Genomic DNA, 14,144 nt, shown 5'->3' on the forward strand with positions numbered 1-14,144 from the left:
ACCCACTTAATACTGTTTTGTTCCTCATTGTTCTGGGGGAAAAAATTAATTCAAATTATCATCCATACATGATTAATCCATACAACCACATTATCATCCATACATACATAAATCTTAAGGGAAAAGTGAATAAATCAAATTGTGAACATTCAACCGAAACACATGCTTTGTTTTGGCCCTCCGTAAACTTTGTTTTGGCGATGCCGTTAACTTTCTCGACCTCCACGAGCAACATTTTTGTTCTACAAAAAAAATTGCAACTTTATCATGACAAATGCAAAGACATTGAAAAAATATTAAATCAAGATTAAGTATAATACCTTAGCTAAAGGACAACTCGTTATATAATGTCCTTTTCCCTTACAAAACCCACAAAATCTTTGTTTTTTTATACTCTTTTCTTGTGCTATCTCCACTCCCGACTTAATTCTAGTAGCATGTGCTGGTCGTCCCTTCGTGGCAACAGGCTTATCTGGATCACGAATAGTGATTTGAGTTGCTTCCTCTATAGAGATGGGTATGGATGAAGTAGGCATCTTATTGCTGGCATTGCTCTCATTTCCATTGTCGTTATGTTCCTTCTCAATCTTGGAATTCTCAACTTCTTCAAAAAATGAGTCTAAAAAAGCACTAAACTTATCATGAAGTGTACTTGAAGTCAATGTATCTTCTAGTGCCTTGTTACATCTACTCCTAAGGGCCCAATGTTTAATGATAGATAGTTGGTCTTCACTATTTGTAATGCAATTTCTAACAACTCCGCAACCAACATGTCTTGCTTTAATTGTCCATCGTTGCATGATATATCTTGATGGAATTTCTAATACTTGCTTCTTTACTAAAATGTGCAAGCTATGTTTGCATAATATACCTTCCATCTCAAATCTCGCACAAGAGCACTTAATTCTTTTTTCTTTGGATGTATCGAAAACAACATGATGCTTTACTATCTTCTTGCTTTCAGCCTCGCTATCTATATTCCAAACGGCATAAGTAGCACTTGCGCCGTCCTTCGACAACTTTTCATGAAGCATGGAGTAACTATCCTTGAGTTCTTTCTGAAAGATAGTAAACAGATTCTTCGTATAATTCTCCCGAGCTTGTTTTTCAATGGGATGTTCAATTATCAATGTAGGAACTGAGTTTGTGGACTTAAAATCTTGCTCAAGTTCAGCGGCTCGGCGAGCTCTGACAGCATTATCATACTGCTTAACAAAATCATGTAACTCGGTATTTACATTCACAAAATGATCAAAAAAAGCATTAATTCCCTCACTCCACTGAGTAGATGTCATTCCTGTAGTAAAAGTGTCTTTAAGATACACTGGAGCCCAATGATCTCGATGATTGTATAAATTTACTAACCAACTCCTTTTATCTGCACCATATTTGTCCCTCATTTCTTCCCAACGCTTTTCAAATTTTTCTTCCGATTTACTCCAATACCATTTGTTATACTTTACACCAACATCCTCACCATAATCATTATGCATTGATTGAAGATTTTGTAAGGCATTCCTACGAAGGTGCCAAGAACAAAAGCGATGGCGAGTTTTAGGAAAAACTTTGTGAATAGCACCACACATAGCTTTATCTTGATCAGTGATGATTGTTACTGGTGCTATACCCGACATACATTTTAACCATTGGCTAAATAACCATATAAACGTCTCCTCCGTTTCATCGGCCAGTAACGCACACCCAAATAGAGTAGACTGTCGATGATGGTTAACGCCCGTAAATGGTGCAAACGGCAATTTTAAATTGTTCGTTCTGTACGTAACATCAAAGCAAACAACATCTCCAAATTGCAAGTAAGAAGTCCTCGCCCTACCATCCATCCAAAAAACACTTCTCATCGTCCCATCATTTTCTAAATCAAGTGCGAAGTAAAATTGAGGATCAGATACCTTTTTCTCTTGAAATTGACGAACTATGTTCACGCACTCATGGCCGACGTTGTTTCTTCGTTTAAGTCTAAGTTGTGCTTGGCATTCTTGTTGAGTGAAAGAGCCTTGTTCATTGCCATGAGCAACGTCTACAACCTTACAAATGGCAAAAGGCCGTAAACCTTGATTGTCAAGAGTATCTATCAACCTTTTTGTCGATTGAGCTCGATGAAGTGTCCGATGTGAGTAGTGCTTCTTTACCCGAGTTGGGGTGGTTAATGGATGACCATTATGCTTACTGTTTAACTTTCGGACCACCCATTTTTCAGTGCTTCTATCAAGTCCAATAACCATCCTTACGTTGCATCCACATCTTGTATCGAACTTTCGAATTACATTCCGACCATCTTCTCTTTTATCTTTTAAAGATTTAAAGCCTTCTTTGTCACATACAAATATTCTAGATAGGATTGCATCTTTCTTTCTCGACCAAGCTGTGTGACCCTTGCGAACACCAAATCCCTTAAGTCTGGCGTATGCATTGTAGAAATTATAAGCTTCCTCATGAGTAGAGAACTCCATTCCGATATATGGATCAACGCTGTTTAAATTATCTTCACCATTTTCAACGCCCATAAGCTCATCACCATTCTCCTCATGCTCGGATGCCTATAAAAATAGAGAAACAAAACTCATGCTAAAAGACAACTATTTTGGTATATGTCATTAGTTAGTAGTACACTATAAACAATAAGATATTATCACCTGAGGGGGAAGCCATGTTGTAGATAGTAGATCATGGTCCTGGCCTTTATCTTCTTCCATTGTTGCCTCACGTGAGAGAATTGTTGGAGTGTCTATACAAGCTATCAAATTATCACATATAAGAAGTTTAAAATCGCTCAAAAAACGTCATCAAGTTGATCTTTCAATTTCACTAAACAATTTCATTACGATAGTTTAAACCAAATTTAAAGTTTATATCCAATTTAACAATACATGGCAAAAATAGTTCTAAATTATCCGGCTCGTAGCCATAGAGTGAGTGCTGCAAACCAAGTAATGTATGAGCTGAAATTAAAAGGAAGAAGATAGATCCAAGGAATATGCATGAGGGAAGATAGAACCATCATGAAATCCACTAGATCTAACAGGAACGCGAACTAGAACTAACATGCCTTGTAATAGAACTAACATCATCTCCATTAGAGCTAACATGCATCCCGGTAGCATTAACATGCATTTCAGTTAAAACTAACACGTTAATTTAGAGCTAGCTAACACGCATTTCAGTTAGAACTAACACGTTAATTTAGACGTGATGCCTTACATCGGTGAAGGCGAGCTCGACAGCGGCGAAGTACGATGAGCCGGCGGCAACACTGAGCGGGGACGGCAAGCGCAGGCTGCGGCGATTTCGGGAGGTGGAGAGGAGGGGGGAGGTGATGGCGAGGATGACGTCGAGGGCTTGATCGATCTCCGGAGGCGGCGATGAACCTGAGGGCTGAGCTCGAATGCCGTCGGAGGCGTGGCTGATGACGAGGGCTGAGCTCGATGGCGAGGAGGAGTAGACGGCGATGACCCGGCGGCGACGCTCAGCTGCGGTGATCTCGGGCGCTGGAGAGGAGGAGGGGAGGTGATGGCTAGGGCAAGGGGACGGCGGCGACGCTGATCGGGGACGTCGAGACACAGGCCGAGCTTGGGCGCCGGCGCTTTCGGGCGGTGGTGAGGGGGAGGAGGTCGGTGATGGCGACCGAATGCGCGATCTTGAGCCGGCGGCGACGCTGATCGGGGGCGGCGAGCTCCGGCGGCGATTTCGGGCGCTGGAGAGGAGGAGGCGGGAGGTGATGGCGCGATCTGGGCGGGAGAGATGAGAGAGGGGTAGGGATTTTGGGGGGATGGGATTTTCAACGAAGGGCTCAGATCTCTCTGAGGGACAAACTGTCAAAAATACTTAATCATGGTATTAAATCACGTGCATTGCACGTGTGTAAAAACTAGTATATATATATAATAGGGAAAAGTGAATCTAAGGTGACACCTTAGGCTCCCACCTAAGGACGCGGCCTAAAATCACATCATTTCCTAAATTTTTTTTATGATCCGCTCCGTTAAACTTGATCTACACGTTCTTAAACCCAAACACACCAATTTTGGGGTGAACCCGTCGTGTTTTGACACTTTATCCACTCGCTGCAATTTTAATGGTTTCGAATGAATAGAACTTTTTGCACGGCTCAACGAATGGTTAAAAAACAACGGGTTCACCCCAAAATTGGTGTGTTTGGGTTTAAGAACGTGTAGATCAAGTTCAACGGAGCGGATCGTAAAAAAAAAATTAGGAAATGATATGATTCTAGGCCGCGTCCTTAGGTGGAAGCCTAGGGTGTCACCTTAGATTCACTTTTCCCTAATACATTATACAATATTAGATCGTATTATATTTAATATTATAAATACTATAATAATGTAAACTAAATATTATATATTTTATTATACTTAATATACAATATATTAATAATTTAATACTAATGTTGTAACGTATATAAAATGGTAGTGTGTTGTGTTAGATTATGATAATAATATGCTACATAATTTAAAGCACCAACAAATCTTTGTAATTGTTTGGTGTTAGAAATTATGTCTGGAAATTTAGAGGAAAATTCAATGCTTCGGTCAATAGGAATTATAGTTCCTTTATGAATAGTATGACCTAAAAATCTAATTTGAATTTGAAATATTTTCATTTTTGGGGCTGATGTAGCTAGCTCATTTCGTATTGCTAAATTACGAAATACTTCTAGATGTTTAACATGCTGATCAAAATTCTAAGAAAATATCAAAATATCATCTATATATGATAGAATAAAATTAGTATAACGAATGAGTATTTCATTCATAATATTTTAAAATTCAGAAGGGGCATTTTTAAGACCAAAGGGCATTACATTCCATTTAAAATGTCCGAAAAGAACAACAAATGCAGTTTTATAGAGGTCTTTTTCTTCTATTTGAATCTGGTGATATCCTGACTTAAGGTCAAATTTAGAAAAGATCTTTGTATTATTAATGCGATTTAATAAGCCTCTTTTACTTGGAATCGGATACCTAATCCATTTTAAAATTTTATTTAAAGGTTTATAATTGATTACAAGACGAGGAACACCTCTTTCTTGTTCTGCACTATTATTAATATAAAAAACTGTACAACTCCAAGGAGAATATGATTTTCTTATGAGTTTCTTTTCTAGTAAAGAAGTTATTTCTTTTTTACAAAGATCAATATATTCTTGATTCATTTGACATGGCCTAGACATTGTAGGAATGTCCATTTCGCTAAACTTATTTTCATAAGGTAAAGAAACAATATGTTGTTTTCTATTTTAGAAAGCATTAGGGATATTACTACAGACTGTTTTATAAAAATGATCTTTTATTTAAGATATCAAATGTAGGCGTCTAAAAATGCCTATAGGTGTCCGTACACAGCTCGAGACGGAGAGAAGATGACGAATGTCGTTATCCGAGCCTGAGAGGATTATCTGATGCCGACAAGTGAATGAACCAGACTGGCGAACCAACTGTGTCTCGTGCGCTCAACAACCACCTCCAATTGGCTGTCACACACGTTAGTCAGCCCACGCGTGTAAGTCAGCTCTAAGTGACCGGACGCGCATGTTAGTCAGCTCGCGCGGAGTGTACAAGTCAACACGACGGGCAAATAAGCGAAATGGCAGAAAGTACAAGTCCCAGAAAGTAAAATACCAAAAAAAGGAGTTCAGCTGAGGCGGCAGACCCGCGCCAGCGTGGGTCAGACTCGGCTGACCCGCACCCCTGTGGGTCAGCACGACTTGTTTCGCACAGATTTGATCCCCAAACACGTTTTCGACGGATTTAAAGCAGTTTTACAGGATTTATCTGTCCAGGGGTTCCCAACTGACTTGATATCATCCACAAATATGGTTAGGCCGTTATTGACTGAAGATAAGGCCAAATCGTTCATTCTGATCTAAATACCCGCATCCGAGGCCTATAAATATAAGCCTAAGGCCTCCATTCTAGGGGGCGAATTATTATCAAGACAAGGAGGTGCTGCCGAGTTGGAGAGCAAGGGAGCATGAATTTCAGAGGAGGCTAGCAGATCTTGGCAAAGTTCTTCAGCATAAAGAGGGAGAGTTCGAAGGATCTGAAGCCTCGTCCGTCCGTTCCTTGAGATTAGGCTTAATCTTAATCTCGAGAAGAGCTACAGATTTCTCTTGGTCGATTTCAGTGCTTCAAGCGAATACTTCCTTGATGAAGTAGGAGCTCTGTTAATTTTATATCAATCGGATCTGATCCGCGTCGGTCCACGGATATCAACGTCTCCAGTACAGGCGAAGTTCCGACGCAAACAACAGGCGATAAACATTTGTTGTGTGTTGTTTGAGAAAGTTGTAATTTTTATTTTTATTGTGTAAGGAGATCTTATAAAAAGATCAACTTTTATTCGAGTTTATTATAACGATTAAAGTTGTAATAGATTTAAGGCAATGAAATCAACTTTTGACCCAAACATCAAATCCTTTTTCTTTTTTATTTGTTCCTCTATTTGAATAAATGCTACTTCTACTTTAAGAAAATCTATCTGTTTTAAGAAGAACATCTTTTATTTCGTTTAATAAATGAGTTTGGGGATTAGTTATAAACTCAAATAAGATTTCTTTTCCATTATAATTGGCTTGGATTCGTTTGGAATCAATTTTCTGCATAGGAATTATATTATGCAAGAAAGGTGTACCTAATATAATATGTTATGATAAATTTTTTACAAGTATACAGGGAATGGGGATACATGTATTTTGTACACAAATGTGTACTGATGGTAATTTATAATTAACTTCAAGTCTGACAACCGCCAAGCCGTAGGGAGTCACTCAAGTCTGACCCTCTAAGCTGCAGGTAGCTTCAAGTCTGACGACCTACCAAGCATCGGTCACTCCAAAAAGTCGTGACCCTCCATAGCCACAGGTCACTACGATTGGTCTGACCCTCCCAGCCGTAGTTCACTCAAGTCTGGACCCGTCCAAGCCGGAGTCACCTGCCTGCTGACCCTCCAAGGCCCACCAGGTCACCCTTGCGCACTCAAGTCTGACCCTCGCATTCCCAGCCCTGGCCCCTAGCGGCGGTTCACCATGGTCTGAACCCGCGCCAAGGCCGAGACAGGAGACACTCTGCACCCGTTTTTTTGATTCCGTCGAGTTCCGCCCCTGCTCTGATTGATCCAATACTTCCAGTGAAGCCTCACGACAGTGTAGACTTGTTCAAAAGCAAGAAGCCAATGGTGGATCGTCTGGGTCCTTTGCACAAGGATCGAGGTAAAGTTTTGATCAAAGAGCGCTTGGGTCCGGTGACTTAACCCCGAGCAACTAATCGAGCTGGGGGTCGCACACGCATCGAAACAAGTTAGAGCCTTTCTATAATGGGAAAACTCCTGTAACTAACCGCCTCGGACTGCAAGTCAGTATCCAAGAGCCCGTTAATGTCCCGCGCTCATGAAAGTATGGCTCTAAATGTTTGACTCTTGAGAACACCATCAAGGTAACAAGTCCTCAAAAGGAAACGTGTTCGTCAGACGATAATGTTATACCTGAGAAGTCATGCCAACACACGATAGATTGCTCCGATCATCATGCCGATGAGTTGTACTATCGGGCTGAGGATACGAACAGACCTTGAAAGAGAGATTCCTAGGAGATGGACTTTCATTGTCCGTGTACCAAGATAATTAGGGCAGTGTTATCAGCATGTAGCTTCCCCAAGACCGCTCCGCAGAGGGTCTCGGTATTTGAGAGGATCTCTAATGGAACGACTAAGTCCAAGTTAAACCGTTTCCGCAAGAAACGATCGGCCGTTCAAGGTGATGAACTTCCAGAAGTCATAATTAACATGGCTGATAAAGGAAAGTCGGCTCGATCTTCTAGTTCTGACCCCCTCGTATCGCATCGTCTAACTTGGCTACCCGCAGGTACTACTAGACGTAGGGATTATCAAAGAATGCAGAAGGGATTATCCTCGGATGACGAAGCATCAGATGCCAACTCCGCAGTGGCTTCTGACAAAACGGTATCCAGTCCAGGATAATCCCGTGAAGTGTTTATGATTAACACCAAGGAAATAGCCAAAATGGTTGAGGATGCTCTAGCCAAGCAGAAAGAAGCATTCATAATCAAAGTGGAAATAGCCATGATACGGATGAAAGAAGAGCATGACCAACAGATTCGGGCTCTATCCAATCAACTTGGTGAATCCAGCCGTCGTAACATTGCTAACCAAGCAGGTAGCGATTCAGACGTGGACGAACATCTTGATGTTGATAACCATCCCGTTGACCAGAACGCTGGGGGCGGCCCCACTGAGAATAACGATGCTGGGGGTAGTCCCACCAATGATGATAACACAGGGGGTGGTCCCGTTATTCCTCTCAAAAATCGTCCAAAGCACGATACAAGTGAGGATGAGAAAAAACAGGACCTCGAGAGAAAAATCAATGCTCTGATGTCTACGCAAGAGGTGAAAAAGATAGGTATTCCGTATCCTTACCCAAGAAAGTGGGATTCGATCCCGTATCCGCCGAAGTTCAACCTAATTAACTTCACGCCGTTTGACGGGAAGGGTTCGCCCACTCATCACCTGATCTACTTCAAGTCCTACTTGGGCATAATCTTCGGTAATGAAGCATTGATGGTTCGGTCATTCGTTGGCAACCTTCGTGGGCCCACTTTCGATTAGTACCACCGTCTCAAGCCTGGAAGCATCAGCAGTTGGGACGACCTGGAGAACCTGTTCCTTGCTCGCTTCTTTGATGATGACGCCAATGTGTCAATCAGGACACTCTTTGATGAGAAACAGGAATACGACGAGACGGTCGGCGACTTCGTGAAGCGCTTCCAGAATAAGGCGATGAACTGCCGAGATCCGATCACAGAGAAATTCATCCTCCAAACCTGTCACAATAACCTCTCTTTGGACGTGTTGAAAGTTATGAGAGTAGTACCGTCCAATACCTGGAAAGAGTTGAAGATGCGCGGAGAGCGGGCCGAACGCTTCCTCAGAAGGAAGCAAGCCGAGAGAAGCCAACTGATGGCTAAACCTTGGTTGAAGCCGGCGTTATAATGATAAATTAAGTTGAATGAAGACTCTGATAGGTATAAGAGTATAAACTGCTCCTTCCTATACTCCGAAGAGTATACGAGTATAAACTACTTCTTAATCCTCCAACCGGTATATGAGGTTAAACTGCTCCCTGGTACTCCAATAGGTATATAAGTCTAAACTATTTTCTACATTTGACGAGAAGTTCCAATAGAATTTTATACATAATGTTCTTAAGGATAACCCGATCATGCAACTGAGTTCAATATTAGGCCCAGTTTTGCAAAAAAACTAGGGGTGGATGATTCATGTAACGGGAAGTTCCCAAAAGAATTCTATATAGTGTATTCTTAGGGATAACCCGGTCACTACAGGAAGGTGATGAATAAGAAACTCCCACTCAAACTCCCGCTACGTCTGTGCACTCAACACTCCTATTGTTAGAGTCTGGACATAGTCCTCGGAATTTTAATCTCCCGATGATTGATAATTGTCAAACCCCTCCGTGTTAAGTATTTGTCACTTAACACCAGGAATTCCCTTTGAGTGATTTATATGAATCAACACTCCCACTGTAATTTGTACTCCCACTCTCACTGTCTACCTGGTCAAACCTTCCTATAATTAGGGCCACAACCAAAATCTCCTCTCGATTTCTTCTATGAACAAGAGGTCCACTTTTAAATAAAGAGATCAAACCTATAAAAGTTAGGATTGGCTCAAACCTTCTATTTGGTCAAACCTTCCTACAGTCAGGACCACACCTAAAATCCCCTCTCGATTCTTTTAATGAATGAGAGGTCAACAAACTGAGCGATCAAACCTATAAAAGTTAGAGTCATCTCAGTACCCCTCTCGGTCAAAATCGTCAAACGGTTATAGCCAAAACTGGGATTCCTTTTCGATAAACGAAAAGCTCCCATCCTTCTTCCTTCAGTCAATCCTATAAAAGTTAGGGCTAAAGTTAGAAATTCATCTTCAAATCAGGTAACCAATCCTATAAAAGTTAGGGTTATCTGAATCTTTTTGATTTTCGGAGTGGAGATCCCACTCTTAGTTTCACCTCACTGATTCTCAAAGTGGAAATCCCACTTTGAGTCCCTTTTGCAACTGGAGATAGAATATAAAATTCTTCCTCCCCGGTATCGGGTTCACTTCTGCTACAAGAGAAGGCTTGGAGATAGAATATAAAATTCTTCCTCTCTAGTGTCGGGTTCGTCTTTGCCCTAAGAGAAGACACCTCCAAAAATCCATGCCTTACACGTACGGGGAATTTTATCCCGAATCCCAAGTAGGGATAAGTCAATACCTAACACGTGTTGCCGGTTTAGTCTTTCACCGATTGAAGAAGACACCACAATCTGTGTCTTACACACGCGGGGAGTTTTATCCCGAATCCTAAGTAGGGATAAGTCAACGCCTAACACGCGTTACCGGTTTAGTCTTTCACCGATTGAAGAAGACACCAGAATCAAAGCTTAGGGATTGTTATCCCGAATCCTAAGTAGGGATAAGTCAACGCCTAACACGTGTTGCTGGTTTAGTCTTTCACCGATTGAAGAAGACACCAGAATCCAAGTCTGGGGACTTTTATCCCGAAGTTGCTGGTTTAGTCTTTCACCGATTGAAGAAGACACCAGAATCCAAGTCTGGGGACTTTTATCCCGAAACCTAAGTTTGGATAAGTCAGCGTCTAACACGTGTTGCCGGTTAGTTCTTGACCATAAAAAGGACAAAAGCCAACATATTCGACATTGTGACAGGTTGTTATTAATAACACCACAATCCGTACTTTACACATACGGGGAATTTTATCCTGAATCCTAAGAAGGGATAAGTCAACGCCTAACACGGGTTGCCGGTTTAGTCTTTCACTGATTGGAGAAGACACCAGAATCTGAGTCTGGAAACTTTTATCCTAAAGCCTAAGTAGGGATAAGTCAGCGCCTAACACACGTTGCCGGGTAGTCTATTCCCGTAAGAAAGACGAAGTCTACGTATTTAATATCGTAGCACTAAAAGAGTTAACTCTCTTAGCACAACGTTATGTGCAGAACAGAGTTAAACAATCTGCATGCTAGCCCGACTCAAACGGTAGTCGGTAAAGGCTAATCAAACCCGTTGATGGCTGAGAATTTGCCAAAAATTCTATAAATGTGAGTCATTGATGCACCAGCCTCATTAGTTGGTCTCGTGGCTTGAGGATCCAACAACTTCAGGATAAGATCTATACATGCAGATGAATCAACATTAATAGTTGGTCTTGTAACTCCGACATTTGGGACCGCCATACTCCAATGCCTGTAGGGTGAAAATTTGATTCTTCCGAAGAAAGGAGTTTCGTTTGTATTTATAAGAAAGCTTATTACAAACTAACAAATCAAATGTTTACAACAGAAGCAGAGGGAAGGCCCTCTTTGTTTTGTGTGGGGACTTTAGGTGGCTATAGGACGCTTCGCTCGATGCTCGGGTCGAGTCTGCTTCCCTTGGACCGTTTGAATGAGGTTGCTGGAGAGCTTCAGTTCGCAGTAGAAGCTCGGGGCAATGGAGTTCGGGTCTGCTTGGTTCGTCGGCGATCGGAGCTCGGAACTAGGCAGCGGCGCTGTAATGCAAGGATGTGCTAACAGCTTGGTCTCAACTCTTTTTTTTTCTCCAAGTTTTGCGACCTTTCTCCATCGTGCTGGAAGGGGCTTTTAAATGAAAGAAGGACAGCTTGACTTCTCCTTGAATTGTGGGATGTGACCACATCCTCTTCAGAGACGTCTCGCCGTTCCTTGATACCATGAATGGTCATTCCAGGGATTGTGCTTTATGTCCTGTCACCTACGATGGGAAGGCCCATTCTTGTATGTGAGGCAACAAACGACTGCTATCCGAGTGGATTTGACCAGCATTAATGAACCGCATTTATGAGTTCGCAGATCGATGAAGTGTCTGTCCGATCACTTGTACTGTGCGTGACCGCCCGGCGTGCTTTGAGCACGACGCTTTCTCCTTTCCGGTCAGGAGAGGCGGTGAAGTAGGTGTACAGTACTCGAGTGGGTCTAGCCAGCTTGCCGAGTGCCGGCGGATCCAGCTCTTGGCTCAGACAGCCGAGGTGAGTCGCATTTATGAATGCTCAGGTTGACTCGACACCTGTCCAGCTCCTTCGCGCTGTGCGCACTGTGGGCGGCCGTTTTGACGGTCCTGGGGTACTGTGCTCTCTCTCCCTTCGGGTCGAGAGAGATGGGAAGGTCCATCTCAGCACGTGGGGTAGTGGATACCCAGCTGTACTGACGGTTTTGGGGCTTGCTGGCGGATTCGACTCCGAACTCGGGCAGGCGAGTTGAGCGAAGAGCAAATTTCCGCCATCCTGATCGCTCCTGACTCATGCTGGCGAGTCGACCGTTAGGCGAACCTGGACTTGAGTACAGTCGACGTCTACGCGGTTTAGGTCCGTGCCAGAGAATTGGGCGTGCGAACTCTTCTCGTAGGCAAATTTCCTGTAGACCCATAGAGGTATTTTTTACCGTCTACAAGACCCCCTTCAAAGTTTTCAGACCTGAACTGGCTTGCGTGTGGTCTGGAATACTTTGAATGAAGAAATTGTTGGCGAAGCAAGTGCCTTCGATTTCTCTTAGGATTTTTAGCAAATCCTCAGCTATCAACGGGTTTGATGTGCCTTTACCGATTACCGTTTGAATCGGGCTAGCCATACTATTCTCCTCAGTATGATGAGTTGTCGAACAGTTTCTCTTAGGCTTAATGCTAAGATTTCTGCTCTAACCCTTAGCCATCTGGGGCGTGGGTTTCAACCGTTTAAGCAAGGTCATTCTTTTGGCTTTGTTCGTAATTTTACCTTTGAGGGCGAATGCATCGCCAAGGCGAAATTAGTTTTTGAGAGCCAATTTTCGCGCGCCTCGTGGGGTTATGCCCAGTATTTGCAGGCGAAACCCTTCCTTTTGTAGGCGGAACCGGATCTGACGGGAGATGAGCCACGTGTCTGCTGATAGAGCCTCGTGCTTCCCAGCTAAGACATTGGATCGTGGCGATCGTGACTTGACAGCACGATCTTCGTGTGTTTCGCCCTGCGACGTATCGTGGCCGTGGTTCTCGGACTCAACCGTCGGATTCAACCGCCAATCTCGGTTCCTTCGATGTACTGAGGGTGATCTGGGCCGTCGAATTTGATCGTGGCCCCGTTTCCTGTCCGTTAGGGTTTTCGCCTTTCGAGGGCAGTCGTGGCCACGTGGACAACTCCGCCCTTCTAAATCAGCTGTTTTCCTCCATTGGGAGTTACCGTGCTTTCAAATCTTGAAAGGGAACATCCAAGGAAAGAATTCCCGCTTCCTCTTACAATGGCTCCGAAATCTAAGAGGTGTAAAGTGAGGGGTGCAGGCCCCGGACGTTACTCCGACCGTCTCTCTGCCGGCATGCCTGCCGGTGCTATGGAGTCGCGCCCAGGTACGTTGATGGGTTTGCTGGACATTCTCTTGTAGGTCTTAGGCGTTGGATTTGGGGAGATGAGCGTTGCTCGTTAAGCTTGGTAGCCTTCCCGATTTGGGGCAAAGTTTGCCCTATTTGCCCTTAGAAGACGATTACTGTCTCCGCGGGCGAGCCCTTCAGCGGGAAGGAGGCGAACTCCCTTTTTGTAAGGCGAGTCCGGCCCTTTCCTGTTAGAGGGACGTCTAGTCTGTAGGGGCAGACTTTATTCGAAGTGGGTTCCTCCTTGCGATTTCGCCCTCCTCTGTTTGATGGGCGATTTTGCCCCTACAGCGGATTTTGTCTTGATTGACCTTCTTCTTTTCTTTTTCTTGCAGCGACCTTTTCCGATGAGGCTTTTCCAGAGGGTGTGGCCGTCGGCCACGTCGGGGCTACGAGCTACGCAGCACCTTCTCGGTTTCCCTCTTTGGCTCCAGTACCCGTGTTCACCGCTGATAAGCCGCATGGTCTGATACAGAGGGTCTCGGATGGTCATCATTTGACCCTACGCGAGCTGACAACCAACGCGGCGCTGATAGATGAGGCCAGGGCAGAGCTGCCGAAACCTCAATTTTTGTTTGGCGACTCCATGAACGACCCTTCCGCCCTGTTGCTCAAAGAGAGCCGGTGGTACCGCACGGTAGAGGGGACCCATTACTACCT

At 43.6% G+C, this 14,144-nt stretch overlaps 1 protein-coding gene across 1 annotated transcript; it reads right to left on the reverse strand.

Moving 5' to 3' along the window:
- On the reverse strand, positions 207-2,717 carry LOC109826687 (protein FAR1-RELATED SEQUENCE 5-like). The gene is made up of 3 exons (XM_020393707.1): positions 2,655-2,717; positions 321-2,558; positions 207-242 (listed from the first exon to the last, which is right to left on the reverse strand). The coding sequence occupies exons 1-3, from the start codon at positions 2,712-2,714 to the stop codon at positions 207-209; spliced, it is 2,334 nt and encodes a 777-aa protein (XP_020249296.1). The 5' UTR covers positions 2,715-2,717.

Source organism: Asparagus officinalis, chromosome 10, assembly GCF_001876935.1.
Source record: "Asparagus officinalis chromosome 10, Aspof.V1, whole genome shotgun sequence".
NCBI classification, from domain to species: Eukaryota; Viridiplantae; Streptophyta; class Magnoliopsida; order Asparagales; family Asparagaceae; genus Asparagus; species Asparagus officinalis.

Bases quoted from the DNA above. Each gene is read 5' to 3' on its own strand.
- LOC109826687 (XM_020393707.1), bottom strand. From the start codon at position 2,714: ATGGAAGAAGATAAAGGCCAGGACCATGATCTACTATCTACAACATGG. The intron at 2,559-2,654 runs GTGATAATATCT...CTATTTTTATAG, and splicing joins CAACATGGCTTCCCCCTCAG to GCATCCGAGCATGAGGAGAA. The intron at 243-320 runs GTATTATACTTA...TTTTTTTTGTAG, and splicing joins CGAGTTGTCCTTTAGCTAAG to AACAAAAATGTTGCTCGTGG.